The 22,776-nt window shown below is 50.3% G+C and overlaps 1 protein-coding gene across 3 annotated transcripts in view; it reads right to left on the bottom strand.

Moving 5' to 3' along the window:
- Nucleotides 1-22,776, bottom strand: part of ME3 (malic enzyme 3) — a 223,911-nt gene that overhangs the window by 12,381 nt on the left and 188,754 nt on the right. For all 3 annotated transcript variants that reach the window (XM_070457156.1, XM_020881253.2, XM_070457155.1), the window contains exon 8: nt 13,944-14,053. In XM_070457156.1, coding sequence (XP_070313257.1) covers nt 13,944-14,053 — 110 coding nt within the window. The remainder of the gene's footprint in view (nt 1-13,943; nt 14,054-22,776) is intronic.

The following is a 22,776-nucleotide window of genomic DNA, read 5'->3' as shown; positions in this document are numbered from 1 at the left end:
ACACTCTGCATGCAGGGGGATGTCATAGCACTCCTGAGCTCCAGAGCAGATATTAACAAATACTGTTGTAACAAGAGAGAGGCAGAGCTGCTAACAGGACAGATCCTTCAGAAATGAAGGTCTGGGTCATCTTCCTAAGGGACACTGGCAAGCCAAGGTCTTGTCTGAGGATAAGAAAATGGAAGACTGAGGAAGAAATAAATAAACATCAACCAGGGCTTCATGACTGGTTACAGAAATGAGGAATGTAGTAAGCATGCAAATTTCCTTCCTTGACTATCATGAGATTTAATGGTTCATATTAGCTAATTTATTCTCCCTTTTTCTTCCCCTTATAAGTTTTCTTGAAGGTTAGTTCTACAACTCAGCCTTTAGATAACAGAGCTTTCGAATGTGACTGAGTTGGAAGAGGAGTTAATCTTGCCCAGATTTGGGTAGTGTGACTATCTTCCAGATATAAATATGTGTGCTGAAAAAAAAGTGCACATTGTCAGAGTTGAGAGTTAAGGCTTATTTGGGGGAAAAAATAAGTACTTTAGCCCAGAGATAGCCTTTCAAATAGCTCTGGGAACTACTCGGAAAAGATGAGGGGGAGATCAGCATACATGTGATTTTAGTGAAGAGGGTACTGCAGTCAAGTACACGTTTTGGCAGGAAGGCTGCTGCTAGTCACAAGAAGGTTATTCCTAGTCATGGGAATAGCAAATTCCCCTGGAGAAGGAAATGGCAACCCACTCCAGTATTCTTGCCTAGAAAATTCCATGGATGGAGGAGCCTGGTGGGCTTCAGTCCATGGGGTCGCAGAGTCGGACAAGACTGAGCGACTTCACTTTCTTTCCACTAATGATGTTAGTGCTTTTCTAGATGTGACAAGATGCAAGAAACTGGGTTCATAATATCTTCTGAGAATAACTATCTAATGGCCTATTCTGCCAGTTTTTCCCAGGGCACAGAGGACCCCATTCCTGATCGCTGCTCTGAATTCCTTTCAAGGTGTGTTGAAGGTTGGCGACTGCAGGGGCCAGCGACTTCATTCTTGTTGAAACAGATGAGGAGCGACATTCTCTAGCTGGTAAATGAAATAACTGTAGAGACTTTGCCTCTCCCCATTTCAGGGAGAAGGTAAGAATGTCTGCACTGGTTGGAAAGATAGTTGCATTTTATTAGGCATTTTGTTAGAATTGTTTCTGTTGTCGGCTGGGAGTATCTGTTGTCGGCTGGGAGTATCAATGTGCAGAATGGGTGTGCGCAGAATGGGTGTGCGCAGATGCTGAACAGCCACAAGGGTGGGCGGGGCCAGTTACTGGGTAATTGTTGCTCCCTGGTCTGCAAACCACTTTCCAGCCTTACCAGCTGGCTTTATGGCAGGTCCTGCCAATAAGGGATGCCAGGGGGTGACTGAAAATCTAAATGAGGAGGGAAAGAACTCTTTTTTCAGCATCCTTCCTGCCTTGGAAGATTGCTTGGTAAAATGTAAGACATTCAGTTAAATTTGATTTTTAGATAAACAAGAAATTTTTTTAGCATGTGTTCAATGCATTATTAGTATAAATATTCTAAAAACTGTTATTTGTCTGAAACTCAAATTTAGCTGATCATCTGCATTTGTTTTTGCTAGATCTGGCAACTCCATTGCCTTGGTTTTTTTTCACTTACAGCAGCAGTTTGTTCCAGAAGCAGCAGTTAAATCCAGTTTGCACTTTGTCCATCACTTCTAGAACTAACCTCATAGCGCTCCCCATCTTATCTTCCCTATGTTACCCCAGCCTATGGGAGTGGTAGCAGATCCTTAGTATTTCTTCTTGGCTTTTCAGTTCTTTAATGTATAATCCACAAGTCTTTATGTCAAGTTTTCTGTTAAACCACTGATTTGGATGCTGACAGAGTCACAATAAAATAACTGCAGCTGGCAATGGTCTAGGATGATTAAAGAAAAGGAAATTCAAGTGGGATTGTTTATGGCTGGTTAAAATTATACAAATCAAAAAGAAATCGATGTTATCTCTGGCTGGTGAGGGAGGAGGGAAAAGAGTAAAGTCCCAGCCCACATTCCATTCTAAAGAGCTACAATCCTTTTTGGAAAACTATTTCCCAATATAAACCAGGGCATAAAATGTTTTTGCCCTTTGACCTCATGCTTCTACTTTTGGGAATCTATGTATGAAAAAAATCCAAAAGGTATGTTGTAGGGTATAAATGACACTGTCACTTATAACATAGAATGACTGGAAATAACAAACATCCAACAAAAGAGTGACGTTTAAGTAAATTAACTAATGTAGACCCTTAATAGGATATTGCAGCTGTTAAAAATGTTCCTTATGATAGCAACACAGAAAACGCTATGAAGTTAGTAACTGACAGCACATGTTGTTCAGAGTGCTTTATAAGTCTTAACACAAAGACATTTAATTGTATCCTAATCATCCCCATTTTACAGATTGGGAAAGTGAGGTATGGAGCAATTTGCTGAGTTGTCCAAGATCACATAACAGAGTGAACTCAGGGAATCAGGCTCTCGGGCTGGTGCTCTTAACCCCTAAACTATACTTCACTGAATTAGTTGGAAGAATGTGCGTGCATGCTCAGTCGTGTCCAGCTCTTTACGATCCTATGTAGCGTGCCAGGCTCCTCTGTCCATGGGATTGTCCAGGTGAGAATACTGGAGTGTGTTGCCATTTCCTACTCCAGGGACTCTAAATAAACACATCCACTTGCTGTGGAGATGCCGGGGATTGAATCCAGGGCCTCATACACGCAAAATATATAACTAATTGGAAGGACGAGAACATTAAAATGGTCTACATAACCATGATTCTAATTGTATCAAAGCATACACACAGAATCTGGATGGTGCTGTAAAATACTAATGGTTGCAGGGTGGGAATAGGAGTATATTTTTCATTTTCTGTGTCCAGTTTTCCACTGGACAGGGAGCAAGTTTTCTGCTCATCTAATTCTATTTCAGGACAACCTTCTGCCTCCTGAAGAAAGGCAATGAAAGAATCCCAAAGAAAGGCAATGCCAAAGAATGTTCAAACTACCGCACAATTGCACTCATCTCACATGCTAGCAAAGTAATGCTCAAAATTCTCCAAGCCAGACTTCAACAGTATGTAAACTGTGAACTTCCAGATTTTCAAGCTGAATTTAGAAAAGGCAGAGGAACCAGAGATCAAATTGCCAACATCTGCTGGAACATCGAAAAAGCAAGAGAGGTCCAGAAAAACATCTACTTCTGCTTTATTGACTATGCTAAAGCCTTTGACTGTGTGGATTACAATAAACTGTGGAAAATTCTGAAAGAGATGGAAATACCAGATTACTTTACCTGACTCCTGAGAAATCTGTATGCAGGTCAAGAAGCAACAGTTAGAACCAGACATGGGACAACAGACTGGTTCCAAATAGGGAAAGGAGTATGTCAAGGCTGTATATTGTCACCCTGCTTATTTAACTTATATCCAGAGTACATCATGTGAAGTTCTGGGCTGGATGAAGCGCAAGCTGGTATCAAGATTGCCGGGAGAAATATCAGTAACCTCAGATATGCAGATGACACCACCCTTATGGCAGAAAGCGAAGAAGAACTAAAGAGCCTCTTGACGAAAGTGAAAGAGGAGAGTGAAAATGTTGGCTTAAAACTCAACATTCAGAAAACAAAGATCATGGCATCTGGTCCCATCATTTCATGGCAAATAGATGGGGAAACAATGGAAACAGTGAGAGACTTTATATTTTGGGCTCCAAAATCACTGCAGGTGGTGACTGCAGCCATGAAATTAAAAGATACTTGCTCCTTGGAAGAAAAGCTATGACCAACCTAGACAGCATATTAAAAAGCAGAGACATTACTTTGCCAACAAAGATCCATTTAGTCAAAGCTACGATTTTTCCAGTAGTCATGTATGGATGTGAGAGTTGGACTGTAAAGAAAGCTGAGTGCCAAAGAATTGATGCTTTTGAACTGTGGTGTTGGAGAAGACTCTTGAGAGTCCCTTGGACAGCATGGAGATCCAACCAGTCAACCTTAAAGGAAATCAGTCCTGAATATTCATTGGAAGGACTGATGCTGAAGCTGAAACTCCAGTACTTAGGCCACCTGATGGGAAGAACTGACTCATTGGAAAAGACCCTGATGCTGGGAAAGATTGAAGGCAGGTGAAGGGGACGACAGAGGATGAGATGGTTGGATGGCATCACCAACACAACTGACATGAGTTTGAGGTAAACTCCGGGAGTAGGTGATGGACAGGGAGGCCTGGCGTGCTGCATGCAGTTCATGGGGTCACAAAGAGTTGTACACGACTGAGTGACAGAACTGAACTGAACTCTGCCTCCTGAGAGGAGATGTACAAAGCATACGACAGCAGGTGGCGCCAAAGATATTTCATCAGAGGCCCTCTCAAAGACCCTGCCTTCTTGATGGAGCTTTTCCTTCTTGGATGTCAAGTATCTTTGTGGTTAAACCTGCGGCTGAACAACAGCTTACCTGCAGAAAATTCAGTGCTGGATGGAGAGCATGACATGCAACAATGGTACGGATGAGAAAACTGAGGCCAGAGAAGGACAGTGGCTTCCTGGGTCAGTCACCAAGTTGGAAGTAAAGCAGGTAAACCTGGGGTGCTGTTTCTGCCCCTCTCCTGGTCTATGCAGCTCAGACAGCCTTTCCTGACTCTGAGGTTGAAGGCAGCAGCAGTGGCCTCCTGGGGTTTCCCTGGGGGAGACCTGAGAAGCAGGTGCTAGTGGAGATGGAGGGAAGTGAACTCAGGTCGTGGATGTAATTGTTCAGCTGTGACTCTGGAAGTGGCGGAAGACACAAAAGCTCAGGAAATCTGATAGAAAAGAGTTCGAAATGTCCAAAGGATACAATGGCAGCCTCTCCTAATTGATTGCTCTCAACCGTGACCTTGGCTCTGTGCTACGTATACGCTTGCCTGCATTTATTTGTTCATTTATTCTTTACAACAACTCTAGGAAATAGGTACTACTGAGCTCCCCTCCTTTTTCCCCCTCTCAGAAATGGAAAGAGAAGTTCAGGAAAATAAGAACAGCCAGGAGAGAAGTGAATTCTCTGACCACTAGGTCTATAAAACCTCAGCCTCCGGTCTATACACTTTGCTTTTCCTCCTGTTACATGGATGAATGATCCCTGCTCCCAGTTAAAGCCCCCTCCAGGTGTGGACTGGCCCCTACTATGTTTACCTACTCCAGGAATTTGTTTTGTAATTCTCTTCCCGCATGCCTCTGCCCGCCCCCCCACCCCATCCTCAACTGCTCCCTTTCTAGTGGACCATTGCCAGCAGCATACAAATAAGTCATCAAGTTGCCATCCTGAAAAAGCCTCTTCTTGACCCTATGTCATTGCCACCCCATATTTTTGTAGCAGTTGCTGTTGTTTAGTCGCTGAGTCATGTCCAACTCTTCTGTGATCCCATGGGCTACAGCCTGCCAGGCTCCTCTATTCATGGGATTTCTCAGGCAAGAGTACTGCAGTGAGTTACCATTTCCTTTTTCAGGGAATCTTCGTGACTCAGAGAGTGAACCCACGTCTCCTGTGTTGGCAGGTGAGGGTCTTTACCACTGAGCCACCAGGGAAGCCAGCCCTGTCTCTTTTCAGCCAAATTCCCTTTATAGCCAAGTTCCTTTATAGAGCTTAATATACTCATTGTGGGCTTTCCTGGTGGCTCAGATGGTAAAGAATCTGCCTACAATGCAGCAGACCTGTGTCTGATCCCTGGGTTGGGAAGATCCCTGGAGAAGGAAATGGCAACCCCCTCCAGTATTCTTGCCTGGGAAATCCCATGGACAGAGGAGCCTGGCGGGCTATAGTGCATGGAGTTGCAAAGAGTCAGACACGACTCAGCGACCAACACTTTCATGTTCATGGTATGCATGTCCTTTCCTCTTGGTCTCCCTGAAACCCAGTCCCATCAAGAGACCCTCCTGTCTCAATGCCACCAGTACCCGCCCCCTTGTCAAGTTCAGGGTCAGTCCTCAGCTCTCCTCCTCCCTGACTTTTCATTACCATTCGATACCGGTGTTCACTCTTTCCTATGGGAAACTCTGCACGTGGCTTCTGGAACCTCATGGTCACTGGCTCCCTTGCTGGCTACTTCTCATTCTCCTTTCTGGGATCTTCCTCCGAGGACATCCTCTGGAGAGGCCAGGGACCCTAATCACAGTCGAGAACTCAAGAGGGAAAATAGCAGTTCTCAAATCCTGTATTAGAAAGTTTGGCAAATATAGTCATCTCCATCATTAACTTTCATTTAAGTTTCATAAAGTTTCATTAAAGTTAATGAGGAGGAGGGCCTTGGGTTATGCATTAAGGATTTAAAAACAGAGAGGAAGGAAGCTGCTTAGCTTTCTGGAAGCAATCACCTAGAGAAGCCCGGGGGACCAGGGTTGTATTAGAACATCGCTTATGCCCACACATGCCTGCAATGCAGGAGACCTGGGTTTGATACCTGGGTGGGGAAGATCCCCTGGAGAAGGGAAAGACTACCTACTCCAGTATTCTGGCCTGGAGGATTCCATGGACAGAGGAGACTGGTGGGCTAAAGTCCATGGGGTCACAAATAGTCGGACACGACTGAGTGTCCGTTTCAGTAGGGGGAGGGCAGCAGACCCCTGAGAGCTGGAAACAGCCCCCTGGGTGTCCTGGAAACAGGGCAGACCAGCTGGACAGACATCAGAGCTGGGCCGTTCCACCCCCTCTGCCCCTTTCCCTCCGTCCCTGCACCTGAGTCCAGGGTATTTTGCAATATTGTGCCAAGTGGGTGACCACTGCCCAATGTCACTCCTGGGCTCCTGGTGAAGGGTGGGGGTCATGTAGGGGCCTGTGGGACAGGTTTGGCCCTGGGTGGGGTATCCTGGGGGGAAAGGGGCTGAGGTTTGAGTCTTAAGGACAAAGAGAAATTAGCCAAGAGCAGAAGAGAGTTCCAGGCAGAGGGACCAGAACATTCAGAATCACAGAGTTGGCAGAAAACTCATAGAACTGAGGAATTCAGCAGGCTGCAGAAACAGGGTGGATGTGGACAGTGGAGAGAGGCGAGGCGGAAGCCCCCTCCCCTTCTCAGCTCCCCCTGTCCAGGACTCACACTGGTCCCTCTCCTCGCTCCCATCAAAGACGCTCTGTTTTGGGTCTCAATCTTTCCTCCCTCCCTCACTTCTGTGTTGGGAGCCTACGGTTCACCAGGCGTTTCAGTATTTGGTACCAGAACCGTCTCCGGTTACATGCCTGCTCCTGCTTCTACATCACTACAGCCCTTACGATAACCTGGGTGCCGTAAACAAGAGGGAGTGGCGGTGGGAACATTTAACAGAGGATCGGCAGAGTGTCTGTCCAGCCAGAACCGATGCTCACCTTGGCAAAGCATCCTGGCCTTTCTGGCAGTACTGGCTGCGTGCCTTTCATGGCTGTGAATACGATCATGTTCCTTTTACAGCTAAGGAAAAGAAGACTGTGAGGAGTTAAGCCACTCGGCCAAAGTCCCAAAGCAGAACAGTTGGGGATTTCGACGTAGGCTTGTCTTGGAAATACAGCTCAGGAGTAGAGCATCTGACAGCAGACCCAGGCTTGTCTGAATCCAGCAACTGATGGTTAAGCACTCTGGCTCACAGATGAAAACTTGAAAGCTTGAGGGCTGACGATGGCCTGACATACACTGCAGGCCCCCTGACCAGTCATCTGCTCTCAGGAAAGTGGCAGGTCTAGAGGGCAGGGAAGGTCCAAAGAGGACTGGCAGGGCGGGGGGACGTTCTGGAGCTGACAAGACAGCCGGGCTTTCCTGGGTCCAGCCCACACCATGCGGGCAGCCAGCCATGGAACCGGGGCCTGTGCTCACCAGGCCAGCAGCCTCCTGGAGCTGGCTTCTTGGGAAGGACACAGCTGGTCAGTCCCCACGGCGTGACCATTCCCATCGCCGTTCCCCTTCTAGGTCTCCCTCCTCTGCTAAGAGTAGGGATGCTTCTCTGATCCCAGCTGAAACAACAAAAGTCACCTGAGCCGCTGTCTTTTCCAGAAATTCCTGACGAGGCTGCCAGCAGATGAGTCAGCGCTGGGGCGGCCCTGCTCGCTGAGAACCAGCCCGGGGTGGAGGAGGCCTTCCACCAGCCCGAGCGGGGAGCAGGCTGGAGGAGACATGCAGCCCTGGGGGGCCCTTGACCCTGCCCTTCTGGGGCTCCAGACGCCCCGCCGTGTGGCTGGCCACGTGGGTTGGTGACTCCCAGCAGTGTGGAGCAGCGGGACGGCTGGGAGATGGCTCCAATCTTCCGCTCAGCACCAAGCTGGGCCCTGCCCTCCTGGAGGGCGGACCTGTGGCCTCTACTCATATCTTCTCTGATTCCACGGAGGACGTGAGGCTGGGCTGGTGTTCCTTTTGTTGACTTAAAAAATATTCATGACTTAAAAGTTGGGAGTTAGGTTTTATCTGGTGGGAAGTTTTAGGACTTCAAGCCTGGGAAGACAGCATCTCAACTAGCCCTGAGACAACTGCTCTGAGGATCTGGCAGTGGGAGGTTAGACGGGGAGAGGAGCCAGGTTACCTAGAAATTTGCCACAAAGGGCAGGTAATCTGAACGTCAAAAGTATTTTGGTGAATTCAAGAAAATCAGGTATCTCAGGTTAAGGAATTTAGCACTTTCCTATGTATGGAAAGACCCAAGAGTCTGGGCTCCCTGAAGCCGTTCCTGTCACAGGTATCTCAGCTGTGGGGCCAGGATCCTGCATTTTCTCACATCCTGAGCTCCCTTGAGCTCACTGTAGGGGGTGGCTGCAGTCTGACGGCTCTCAGATCACAGGTATTCTGCTCCTTCCTGAGTGCCCTTGGCTGCTGCTGCTGATGCCAAGTCGCTTCGGTTGTGTCTGACTCTGTGTGATGCCCACCAGGCTTCCAGGATTCTCCAGGCAAGAATACTGGAATGGGTTGCCATTTCCTTCTCCAATGCATGCATGCACGCTAAGTTGCTTCAGTCGTGTCTGACTCCGTGCAACCCTATGGACAGCAGCCCACCAGGCTCCTCCGTCCACAGGATTCTCTTGACAAGAACACTGGAGTGGGTTGCCGTTTCCTTCTCCCCTGAGTGCCCTGGGGGCTCACTAGTTCACACGGAGGACTGCTGCTGAATTCGCTGATGACTGTGACATCCTTGTTTACCGATACGGCAGGAAACATTTCACTTCTCGATTTCAATCCCACTTCTCGATTTCACATGGGCAGCCTGGTCCCAGCCCAAGCCATTATGGGATTCCAGAAGATTCTGACCACGCATCCTGCTAGGGGCCTGTCCCCAGTGACCACATGGGACACGCCTGTGGTGTTGGTTTACCACTGTGATTCCTCCCACCCTCCCTCCCCACTTTCTCCCTGCTGCTGCTGCTGCTGCTAAGTCGCTTCAGTCGTGTCCGACTCCGTGCGACCCCATAGATGGCAGCCCACCAGGTTCCCCTGTCCCTGGGACTCTCAAGGCAAGAACACTGGAGTGGGTTGCCATTTCCTTCTCCAATGCATGAAAGTGAAAAGTGAAAGCGAAGTCGCTCAGTCATGTCTGACTCTTAGCGACCCCATGGACTGCAGCCCACCAGGCTCCTCCGTCCATGGGATTTTCCAGGTAAGAGTACTGGAGTGGGGGTGCCATTGCCTTCTCCACAACTTTCTCCCAACCCTCTCCAATTCTGTGAGTGCAGGTATCCCTTTCCATTTTTGAATAGATGCTTTTGAACTGTGGTGTTGGAGAAGACCCTTGAGAGTCCCTTGGACTGCAAGGAGATCCAACCAGTCCATCCTGAATGAGATCAGTCCTGGGTTTTCATTGGCAGGACTGATGTTGAAGCTGAAACTACAATACTTTGGCCACCTCATGCAAAGAGCTGACTCATTGGAAAAGACCCCGATGCTGGGAAAGATTGAAGGAGGGAGAAGAAGGGGATGACAGAGGATGAGATGGTTGGATGGCATCACAGACTCGATGGACACAAGTTTGAGTAAACTCCAGGAGCTGGTGATGGACAGGGAGGCCTGGCATGCTGTAGTCCATGGGGTTGCAAGGAGTCGGACATGACTGAGTGACCGAACTGAACTGATGTAGTTACAGGTTTCTTTTTACTTTTTATTTGCAAGGAAAGGGGGGCAGCTCTTCCATGTTGCCCCATTAGCCCCGGGACTCCTCACCAGTCTTCTAACCGCTCGTTCAGCAGTGACAGTGCATAGCACAAGCTTCCGGTCCTGGCCCATCACTCACCAGCTGGTGACTGGGTGAGCCCGTCCCTCTCCCCAGGCCCGCTGCTGGGGTGTGGGGACTGTGAGCCTCAAAAAGAGAGGATGGGGAAGGTGAGAAGAACAGTGACACCCACACTGATGTGGGGTTTGGAATGTAAACCTCGGCAAAGAGGCTTTCCAGCTCACCCACAGGGGGCACAGGCAGCCTGACTGCTCGGAGAGACAGCGGAGAATTCCGGCTGAGAAACAGTTAGGTTCTACCTACCGGATGGGCTTCCCACGTGGTGCTAGTGTTAAAGAACCCACCTGCCAGTGCAGGAGACGTGGGTTCCATACCTGGGTCGGGAAGAGCCCCTGGAAGAGGCCACGGCAACCCACTCCAGTATATTTGCCTGGAGAAGGTCACGGCAACCCACTCCAGTATATTTGCCTGGAGAATCCCATGGACAGAGGAGCCTGGTGGGCTGCAGTCCATGGGGTCACAAAGAGTCAGACATGACTGAAGTGACTTAGCACGCATGCACGCACCTACTGACTAGCACAGGGAACTCTACTCAGTGGTGACCTCTATGGTGACCTAGGAAAGGAAATCCAAAAAAGAGGGACTATATTAGCTCAGGTGGTAAAGAATCTGCCTGTAATGCAAGAGACTAGGGTTGGATCCCTTGAGCAGGAAGATCCCCTGGAGAAGAGAATGGCTGCCCACTCCAGTATTCTGGCCTGGAGGATTCCACGGACTGAGGAGCCTACAGTCCACGGGGTCAAAAACAGTCAGACACGACTCAGCGACCTGACACTTTCGCTTTCATAGCTGATTCACGCTGCTGTACGGTAGGACCTATCACAACACTCTAAAGCAACTATACTCCAATAAAAATTTTTTTAAAAAAGGAAGAAGCTGGTTCTAGAAATGGCAACCCACTGCAGTATTTGTGCCTGGAAAATTGAATGGACAGAGGAGCCTGGTGGGCCGCAGTGCGTGGGGTCGCAAAGAGCTGGACACGACTGCGCGACCGAGGACACAGCACAGCCCCGGCTCTATGTCAGGCTGAGGGACCTGGAGCAGCGTGCTCACCAGTGATGTGGACAATCGTGTCCGCTCGCCCTGCAGACGGAGGGCGGGTGAGCCTGGGAAGCTGTGAGGCCATGTGGATGGAAAACACTCGTCGAGCCCACAGTTCTGTGTGTGTGTGTGCGTGCGCACACCTGGAGCCTGCTCCCCCAGCTGTGCTTGCCCACGACGGCTTGTTTTCCACTTCTGCCCTCCGGCCTGGGCAGCCGCGGGCCCAGGAGGATGACGGCTGTCCTGCTGCCGGCTCACGGGCGAGGGTGTGACCTGGGAGCCGGTCAGGGGCTGGCAGGCAGGTGCTCCCCCCGGGGCTGCAGGCACACCCTGCCCGCTGGGCCAGCAGCGAGGGGACTGCTGTTCCCGCACTGCGCCATGGTCTGCACAGCGCCCCGCTTGTCCAGGGCGGGCCAGGCTGGCACTGCCAACGCCTGTCCCTGGCCCGGGGGATGGGGTGGGGGCAGGCTGGGGGTGCGGTCACCATGCCCCAGCATTCCCTTTCTGGGGCTCCCCTCTCTGGACACCTACTCTTCCGGCATTGTGTGTGTGTGTGTGTGTGTGTGTGTGCATGCACACACATTTTTGGGGTTTTTTTGCTCATTGGGTCTTCATTGCTATGCACAGGCTTTTTCTGGTTGCAGAGAGCAAGGGCTGCACTTGAGCTGCAATGTCTGGCTTCTCTAATTGTGCAGCATGGCTCTAGGGTTAAGGCAGTTGCCCCATGTGGGCTCCGAAGTTTCGGCTTGCCGATTCCAGAGCACAGGCTCAATAGTTGTGGCACACAGGCTCAGTTGGGCATCTGGGATGCTCCTGAATCAGGGATTGAACTGATGTCCCCTGAATTTTGAGGTGGATTTTTAACCACTGGACCAGCAGTGAAGCACCTGTGACCACCATAATTTCATCTGAACCAACTGTGCTAATCTGCCTCTTAAAAATGTATGAAAGAGAAAAAGTGAAAGTGTTAGTTGCTCAGTCATGTCTGATTCTTTGCGACCCCGTGGACTGTAGCCTGCCAGGCTCCTCTGTCCATGGGATTCTCCAGGTAAGAATACTGGAGTGGGTTGCCATTCCCTTCTCCAGAGGATCTTCCCAATCCTGGGATTGAACCTGGATCTCCTACATTGCAGGCAGATTCTTTACCGTCTGAACCACCAGGGAAGCCCCCTCAAAATACAGAACACCTCACGAATTTGCACGTCATTCTTGACCAACGCAAAAAAAGATCATATATAATATTTCTTTAGCCCTCAATGTGGACCACAGGGAAGAAAGAGGCATTTGGTTTTGTGATGAGTACAAAATCTGGGTGGGCGATTATGAACTTGGAGTTTAGAGTCTAAATGCCTGGGTTCAAATTTCAACTCTACACTTACTGGCTATGAACATTAGTTATTCTGTCTGTGCTTCCATTATTTCATTTACAAGAAAGGATTGGTAATATGTGGTAGGATTAATGTGTAAAGTGCTTAGAACCATGCTTGATGTATAATGAGTATTTGGCTCTAATCCTTAGCCATTTCTGACTAGGCTTGAATCCACCTAGGTTTCTTTATCTCGCTTGAAGAAAAGTTGGTACCTCTTTGGGCCCCATCTGCAAGATGCTGGCCCATCTTTAAGTCCCAGGGGCCAATACCTGTCCCCCACCAATTTGTTCATATTACCTGACATTTGAAAAGTTCCTCGGTTTGAAAAGATCTTGCTTGCCAAACTTCATTTGTTAAATAATAACTTACAACTCATCAAGGTTTCCATCAGGCTTCATGAAATACTAGGAACAGCTGGCCATGCTCCTGACTGAGAAATCCTGGATGAGGTGAGATAAGCCCGGAGGGACCACCCCTCCCACTTCAGCCACATGCTGGTGTTGCCACAGCAGGAAACAAGTGCCTTCAGATACTTCTAGCTCACTGAACAGGGAACCAAGGCGACACTGAATGAGAAGATGCTCTTGGAGTGTTCCAGGGCTATCACCGTGAAAGGCACTCACTCCAGCCAAGTTACACTGTTGTTGTTTAGTCACTAAGTCATGTCTGACTCTTTTGCGACCCATGGACTGTAGTCCACCAGGCTCCTCTGTCCATGGGATTTCTCAGATAAGAATACTGGAGTGTGTTGCTATTTCCTCCTCCAGGGGATATTCCTGACCCAGGGATCGAACTTATGTCTCCTGCTTGGCAGGCAGATTCTTTACCACTGAGTCACAGGGGAAGCTGCCAGCCAAATTAAGGGAAAGCCTTATCCTGCTTCCTTGATAGTGATACACTGTGTGCTCAGAAATTCCAAGAGTGAGTTGTGGCTGGGCAAGGCCATTTTTATGGTGGCTGATGCTTCGGTCTGATGAGTCCTAAATCATAGCATTGTTGAAAATATCTTTCATGTCCCTAACCACCTAATTCTTATTTTCCTCTGAAACAGCAGTGTTGTCCATTTTACAGACGAGGAAACTGAGGCTTAGCAAAGTTACAGGATGTGCTGAAGGTCACAGAGCTAAGAATTAGCCAAGTGGGAGTTGAATCTAGATTTACTGTTGTGTCTTCAACAGCTGCCGGCAGTAAACGGGCTCTAGGGTGGCCCCGCCCCACCCTGGCACTCAGGTGAGCCTTGTGAGGCCTCAGCCCCGAGCGGCTTTGTCAGGCTGGGTGGAAACCTACCTTGGATGTCATCGTTGAACATGCAGTACTTGTTGCGGTATTTGTTGAGAAGGCGGAAGGCGTTGGCATTGGCAAAGTCCTCAAACTGGATGAGGCAATTTATTCCAAACCTGTGGGGAGGGAGAGGAAAGGGCACGTGACTGCCTCCTTGAGCTGGTCCCTGGCAGACGTCAGCCTGCGCTGGGGAGGGGGAGGTGGAGGCCAGGGGGTGAGGGCACGGCTCACTCACGGGGTGTGTGCCACGTGGCGGGCTCCTGGACTTCTGGCTCTGCCCGCCCCACGATGGAGGAGGATGGGGAAGGCAGATGGTAGGGGTATGGGAGCTGGAGGCCATATCATTGTCTCTAACGTGGGCTGGTGGGCCTCGCTGGTGGCTCAGTGGTAAAGGATCCGCCTGCCAACGCAGGAGACGCGGGTTTGATCCCTGGGTCGGGAAGATCCCCTGGAGAAGGGCATGGCTACCCACTCCTGTATTCTTGCCTGGAGAATCCCATGGACAGAGGAGCCTGGCAGGCTACAGTCCACGGGTTCGCAAAGAGTCAGATAGTACTGAACGACTAAGCATGCTGCCTTATTTAAAATCTACACTAGAATTGCCTCCTAGATCCCTAGGTCAGGAAGAAGGTTGTGTTTCCTAAAAAACGACTGGCCTAGTGACCGGTGCTTCCTGTTAGCATTGTGTCAGGAAGTTGAGAGCTGTCTCCTGCCCTTCACGGCAGGCTCCCTCAGCCGAGGCTCCCTGCACATGCCTTCTCCAGACTCCGTTCTGGCTCTTGGACCCTGCCCCTGCCTTTTGGGGTTGTGTTGTGTCTCTCCTTGGAGTCTTTCTGGAAGCAAGTGTGAAGTGAATTGTTAAAAATGACTTAAGCAATGAACCAAAAAAGATGTCATCTCATGGGTCAATTTGTGACTGGCAGCATCTGCAGTCACATTTATTGAGAAAAAAATGCCCTGACTGATCAGTATTGGGGTGTCTGGACTCGAGGGCAGGAGAAGTGCCTGCTATTCCCAGTCATGTGAACTGGAGGCCTGGGATCAGCTTGGGACCAGCTGTGGAAAGAAAGACGTCTGCCCTTACGGCTGGGCACACGTGGTGGGTGTCCTGTGCGGGCGAGGCATATGTCTGAAGAGGCTGGGGGCTGTGTGGGGGACAGAATACCGAAGTGGCCCAGAATACACTGTTTTCAACCTCAGAATTCTGTGCATGGCTTATCCTTTTTTTTTTTTCCAGAAAATTTACCCACTTTATTAACACATTGTGATTGCTCTACATTTTATCATGTGTACTCAGTCGCTTTAGTCGCGTCCAACTCTTTGTGACCCTGTGGACTGTAGCCTGTCAGGCTCCTCTGTCCATGGGATTCTCCAGGCAAGAATACTGGAGTGGGTTGACATGCTCTCCTCCAGGGGATCTTCCCGACCCAGGGATTGAACTCAGGTCTCTTGCTACATTGGCGGGTGAGTTCTCCAGCACTACCACCACCTGGGAAGCCCACATTGTACCATCTTATGTAGAGAACACTGAAAATACAAGTTACTTTGTAAAACCAAAGGCAAACATGGAATCCAAAGATAAGCTGTTTTACACAATAAGACCCTTATCCTGTAGCTAGTATTAAATCTTAAATACCTACTTCAGGAACCACCAACTGCCAGAATACAGAAAGGCCACCCCAAACACAGCAATCTAAAGATGAAAAGGCAGAGAAATACTCAGCAGGTAAAGGAACATGATAAATGCCCACCAAACCAAACAAAAGAGGAGGAGATAGGGAGTCTACCTAAAAAAGAATTCAGAACAATGATAGTAAAAATGATCCAAAATCTTGAAAACAAAGTGGAGTTACAGATAAATAGCCCAGAGACAAGGATTGAGAAGATGCAAGAAATATTTAACAAGGACCTAGAAGAAATAAAAAAGAGTCCATCAATAATTAAATACCCACTTCTTTTGGTAAAATGATTAATCTACATACTCCTTAATTACATGTGCATTACAAACACGGCTCAGTAATTTTCAGAAACTGTTTCTGAAGAGGCTTGTTCTGAAAGGAAGTGCACAACCAGAAAAGGGAGAAAGCAAAAATAAGAACAGTAGAAATGCATGCTCCTACCACGGTCCTTCCAGAAGCTTAGTGAGCTGGGGCTGTTGCTGGGGGATCTAGAGACAGGTTCACGTTATGGAGCCCAAACGGTGAGGTGCTCACTTGCCACAGTCCCGTCAGGAGGGTCGGAGGCTGGTGGGCCTGACCTGGCGCGGCCACTGCAACCGAGTGGTCTTACACCTGTCACTTCACTTCTGTGTTATGCCTCAGGTTTCTGTCTGTCGACAGGCACCATAATATCTATCCGGCCAACTCTGGTGGGCTGTTGTGAGGGTTCAAAGCTGGGGTGACTTTTTTATTCGCTCCTTTTTGGCTGTGGTGGGTCTTTGCTGCTGTTCTGGCTGGGTTGGGTCTAGCTGCGGTGGGTGGGGGATTCTCTAGGTGTGGTGTTCGGGCTTCACGCCGTGGGGGCCTCTCCTGGTGCAGAGCTCGGGGTCTGCGGCCCAGACCCAGTGACTGTGGTGTGCAGGTTCAGTTTCTTCGCGGCACGTGGGATCTTCCCGGACCAGGGATCACGCCCACATCTCCTGCACTGGGAGGCAGATTCTTTAACCACTGAGTCACCAGGGGAGCCCTGGGGGCGATTTTTGCTTTTTTAATTTATTAAAAATTTTTTTGATCTTTGGCCACACTTACGCGACATGCAGGATCTTGGTTTCCTGAGCGGGAATTGAAGTCCCTGTAGGCGATTTTTACATTGTAAGGTGCTAAACGTGTGTCACCCTGACCACAGTTCTTATTCCCCGTCACAGAGCAAGTGCTGGTGGGGGCAGGGGTGGGGAGCTCGCCGTGTTTCCTGACTCACCATCCCTCTTCTCCTTGTACAATGAATATAAATAGTTAAAAAAAAAAAGCCCTTCGTGGCATAATTATAATGCTATGCTCGCCAAACCAAAATTTACTATGAATTTTTGCTCAGGGTGTGAATGCCAAGTATTTGTATGGGGACTGGGGAACAGAATGTCTTTGGTGGCTGGTGACATTTTGATATATAGCTTCCTCACAAGACTCCCAGTGTTGCTCCCCCACTAGCCTGGAGCTAAAATGCCGAAAAGGTCAGACGACAAGACACTGTGATACACGCTGTCCTTTCTCTCCCATCTCTCTTTCACACACACAAACACAATCTGACCTTTAAGCAACCCCCCTCTTAGGTTAGAAAAATAAGGCAAGGATTAGAAATAAATGCCTGGGTTCAGTGCATTATTCCTCTTTCATGTCAAATTAAGTTTCACATAAAAGAACCTTCCCAGGCAGCAATCTGATGAGATATAGGGTAAAACCTCATTCATTCAGGTTACTTGAATCTAACTTGGAATTGGGCAAAAGGCTATGTGAATTGCTCATCCAGTAAACTAGTTTCAGAGTTCCTGGACCTCCTTGGATTTAAGGGCCTCCAGGGACCCTGTCCTCCTTGGATACCATCCCCATGGCCACTCCCTGGACCTTTCGTCACCAGGAGCAACTTTCACACTGCTTGGATCAGCCTCTGATCACAGCCTTCCCTTTCACCTCCTTCACTGCCACTATGTCTGTTCTTCATCTCCAGGGAGACCTGTGGGCCTGTTACCATTTTCCCTAGTCCTGCAGTAGTTGTGGCACGTTAGCTTAGTCACTCCGTGGTATGGGGGATCTCAGTTGCCTGACCCAGGATCAAACCTGCATTCCCCGAATTGCAAGGCAGATTCTTAACCACTGAAAGGCCAGGGGAGTGTCCGCCAACTTGTTAAACTGATTACAAGCCAATTAAGAGCAAGAACACAATTTCAAAGTGAAGATTTAAAAAGCTTAAGTGGCAAAAGCACTTCTCTCAGTTCCTCCATGTAGATCCAAATACAGGTAATGGACCATCATACCAATTTCAATGTTAATGATAATATTCATGAAAATACTTCTACCAACATCATTGGTAACAAAAACAGCTAATGGTTACAGATGGAGCTGGGCATCTGGTTGAGTTCTTTACAAGCATTATCTCAATTAATCTTGCCACGATCACATGTAGTAGGTATCCTTTCAGAGAAGGAATTCAGAGCTACAGGATGGTCAGTTACTTGCCCTGGGGCCATTTATTCTCCTACAACTGGAAAGTGGTGGAGCTGCAATCTGAACCCGGCTCTATCTGACTCCAGAACAGTTTAGTTTTCACAGCAATATGATTTTTGTAAAAGATAAAGTAGATGTTATATTTATTTTGACACCAAACTGGGGAACAGGAAAATCGTGTTCTCTTTCTGACATAAACTCTGAGTTTTGGGTGAGTCCATTTCTCTTTGAGTCTCAGTTTCTGCTCTGAGAGCCTTGGGAAAAGAACCAGGAGCTACTTAACAGTGGGTTGGAATAGATACACCAGGAGCTTCACTCAGACAGGTGGTTAGGTCCAATGTCGGGCGGTCTGACCACTCCTGCTCAGAGTCACATGTGACAGAACACCATTGTTTCTGAGTCTTTTTTGAGCTGAGTCACAGCAGACCAGCCCTGTGAGCAGGCCCCAGGCAGCCACCGCCCAGGTCGTAGGGCTGGGGCTGCAGCAGCCCCTCCACGGGCCCCCGCTCAGACCCCCTGCTCAGGGCCCCGGGCAGTTTCCTGATTTTGTTGCCGGCACGTCACTGGCCTTCCACCCTGCCAGAAGCTGGCCCTCACCGGGGAGGTGGTGGTGTGTCTCTCCCCTTCTGTGCTTGTGAACTCTTTACCCTGAAGCCCTGGCAGGGACTGAGGAACGTCTGATGCTTCTCAGTGGAGAATTCCTGCGATGGAGAAACAGGCGCATCCCCAAGCCACACACAGAGCTGTCCAGACTCCTCCACCCCGGGGACTTCACTGGGAAATGGCCTTGGCGCTGCCAGGGAATACATGCTAAGGCCGGGGCTCATTTAAAGACACAAGGCTGATGGGTGGATGTTACAAGCGTTTTTCTCTCCAGCCCTCAGGCAAGAGGAAGGCTAAAAATGGCAGCTTGCCCCTGGGAGCCCTAGGGAGCTGAATGCAACAGTGAGAGGGGACCACGCCAGGGCCCACCGAGCTGGGGCCACCACCTGGGCTGCGGGCTTAGGAGATTCTCAGGCGGCTGCTCCACCCTCCCCCCGAGCCGACCAAAGTCAGTTGGAGGGATGTGGTGAGGGCCAAACATTCCAGGGGCTGCAGACCCGGTTTCTTTGCTCCATAGGTCAGGACCTGCCATTCTTTCAAACACCTGGGTCTGACCTCTTTCGGGCCTGAACAAACACAGGGGACCTGGGAAGAGCAGGTGGATTTGCTCAGCCTGCCCCCAAACAGAATGACTAAAACCTACCCCTCACATTTCCATGGGAGCCCATTCCATGCCCCTAACAAAACACACATACACACACACACACAAGACTCCCCAGTGGAGTGCACTCGGAGGACATCAATTACTCACCGGGGAAAGCTATTTCTCTGTTTATTTATTAATTCCTTCCAGGAATTAGAGCTGGCAGAATCACGAAAGTGCTAGATCTTGGTTTCTGTTTTACCCAATCCATTAAATTCTAGTCCCTTGAGATGCTCTCAGAAAGAGGTTCCATGGCTCAATCCATCTGGGAAACTCTGAATATTCATGTAACATGTACAACGTATTATATTAAAGGCTCAGAAAAGTCCTGCATTAAGAAACCTGTTTAACTCAGCATTTTCCAAACATATTTGACTAGAGACCTTACCCTTCTGTGTCACACCCTCTCCATTTGAGACAGAGCACAGCTTGACGGACACAGCTCTCTGCAGAAAGAACTCTGCACCCGGGTTGGGGAGTGTGTGTGGGGGTGAGTGGATTCAAGGCAAGGCCATCTCTCCCTGGGATTTCTGCAAGTCTACTTCTGGCCGGGTCCTATAATAATGGATCTCACCTCCAGCCTTATTCCCCTCCTGCCAATCCATCTACTCTATCTTTCTAAACACAAATCCTTGCACGCCATTTCTGTTCTGAAAATCCTTACAGGTCTCCCACTGCCTTTGTGTTCAAACTTCTGAGACGGCATTCACTGGGTAACAACCTTAATGATCACCTCTGCTCATGTCTTCTGGCACCGCGGGCATATTTTGCTGCTTCCCAACTACTGTGGGCCCTTGCACTGTTTCATGTCTTTGCTTAGATGCCTAGGAGACCTCCTTTTATCCTGGCTAACTCCTACTTAAACGGTGAGGCCCTTATGAAAGGTCATGTCTTCGAGGAAGCCTTCCCTGATCCAGCAATTTCCTTACCCAGGGCGGCAGTGACTCTTCTGGGTCTGGCCTGCCTTGCTACACTGGGCACATCTGTTAGCATACATCACATTGCATCACAATTATTTACGGAGATTTCTATTTTAATTATTAAAGGAATGTATTGGGCAGAGGGTCCTCCTTGTGCTAGGAACTCTCCTGGGTGTGATATAAATACTCAGTTCAACAGACATTTCTAAGGGGCCTGCTGTGAACCAGAGACTGTCCTCCCTGCTAGATTACCAAGGCAAGTTCAAGAATTTCAAGTCTGATGGGGACACAAGAAAGTGAAAAAAGCAGTGGCGACATCCTTTGACAAGGGCAATAATGAAGGTATGTGCTGGGGACGTGGGAAGCCTCAAAGGGAGCAGACAGCTTGGGCTGGGGGAGGCAGTAAGGGCTTCGGAGAGCAGGAGAGCTGGAGGTGCGCCCCGGGGCAGGCAAAGGTTCCCCGGCAGACAGTGCAGCGGGGCGGGCGAAGGGGCCTCAGGCAGAGGGAACAGCACACGTGTGTGCAGTGGTGGGGGGCTTCCTGGAGCTGAAGGAACGTAGCCAGCGCTGGAGCTCAGGAGCGGTGAGGACGGGAGGCGTGGGTGGAGGGCGAGGCTGGGCGGACTCTAGGGGCCGCCCTTCACACGCCTGTGTAAAGAGCCTGGCCAGTCTGGGGGCAGTGGGGGCCCACCGAGGGGCTGCAGGCAGGGGAAAGTGGCCGCTGTGTTAGGACACTGGAGCGGGGGATGGATGGACAGCTGTGCGGCTCAGGTCACCGGGCTGGCGAGGGTCTCGGGCAGAGCGTGTGTGCGGAGCGGGGAGCAAGGCCGAGGAGAGCCCCCCGGGCACAGCTGCAGCCAGGGAGCGGCGAGCGGCGGGGGAGCCCCCCGCGGGAGGGTGAGCGGGGGCCGGCAAGGCGGAAGGGGGCCCGCAGAGCGCTGCCCGAGGAGCCTCTGCTGAAACAGCGGCCGGGAAGTGTGGGTGCGTGGGGGGTGAAGCTCGGATGGCGCTTGAACTTTGCCAGAGCACGTTCAGCGGAGGGGTGGCCGGGGAGCCATCTGCACGGGGCTAAGGAAGAGGCTTGGCTACAGACCACGGCAGGGAGACTGCCGGTGGCGGGTGTGGGACGCAGGGACGGCCCCGGCTTTGATGGGAGGTCTGCGCATGGGACGGAGGGGCCAGCAAGTAGGGGAGACGCGAGGGGCAGTGACGGGCGTCGAGGGCCTGGGGAGACGGGAGGAGGCAGGAGCCAGAGTCCGGCAGAAGAGGGAAGAGGACACGGTTCCTCCTTCCGGGAACTCAGCCTCGCGGAGGGACAGAGACGAAGCTCTCACCCAGAAGCTCCATCACAGACCGGGAGAGGGACCGACGCACCCTGCAGGCTGTGGTGGGAAGGGATTCAGCAGATAGACAGGAACACGAGTCTGCAGGTGAAGGAACGGGAAACCACAGATTGGAGAAAGGGGGACTATGGCGTGGGAAAAAGAAATCCCAGTGGAAAGAGTCATGATTGATTCCCTTCAAAGACACCAAGGACCATTGTGTGGACAGGGAATGAAGGTAGACTTATCTTCTGTGGCCTTAAGGGAAAAAGCAGGGCCGACAGGGGGAAGTCAGGAGGCCAGAGACTGCAGTGCCGTATAAGGCAGAGAGCTCAAACGCGGGCCGGAAGGAGGCTGTTCTTGGAAGCGATTCCAGGCTCCTCGGAGCTCCGCTTGGCGAGGCTGTGGAAGGGGCTCCAGCCGCGATGGGGGTGCGCGGGGGTGGGGGGGGGGGACACGACGTGTGCAGGCCCTTCCTTCCCAGGTCCCACCCCGGACGGTCCACTGGCGTGCCCGGCTCTGGCAGCCAGACTGGCGGGCTCCTGCTAGCCTGATGGGGTAAACTCCCACCGTGTAACAGGGCAGTTACAGGAAGCAGCAACTTCTGAGCAAAAGTGCCAGAATAATGTGTCCGTTCTGTGGTCACTGATGTGACGGCAGTCCCAGGCCAGACAGAAAAAAATAAAAAAACCCTCCAGGAACAGTATGGACTTCCTTCTCAATTTCCCCGAAAACGGCGCCAGAGAGCCCTGGGCTGGGCAGAGGATGGAGGCTGACCTGCTGACTCTCGACCTCTCAGCAGTCAGAGACCAGACCTGAGTGCTTCCTCCAGGGCACACGGCTCACTCCCCAACCTCCTGCTCTTCAAGCCCAGGCACCTTCCCAGCCACCAGCCCATGGGCTGACATGGGACATCGGCTCTGATTTGCCCACAGACTGTACGTTCCAAACATCCTGGGATGACGAGACATCCTCTGTGAAGATCCTCCAGTTACTCCGGTCCATCCTGCTCTCTCTGTTCGGGTGTACTGCCATAGTATCTGTACCATACAGTCTGTTCACAAAGCTGTGTCTTGGACTTCCTAAGCATCTAATAAACTGCTCCTCTCTCACAGGCATGTTAAGTCACTTCAGTTGTGTCCGACTCTTTGCAACCCTATGGACTGTAGCCTGTCAGGCTCCTCTGTCCGTGGG

The sequence above is a fragment of the Odocoileus virginianus genome, chromosome 28 (genome assembly GCF_023699985.2).
Source record: "Odocoileus virginianus isolate 20LAN1187 ecotype Illinois chromosome 28, Ovbor_1.2, whole genome shotgun sequence".
In the NCBI taxonomy this organism is placed as follows: Eukaryota; Metazoa; Chordata; class Mammalia; order Artiodactyla; family Cervidae; genus Odocoileus; species Odocoileus virginianus.
Note: the sequence above shows the minus strand (reverse complement) of the source record. Positions and strands in the feature narration are given on the sequence as shown.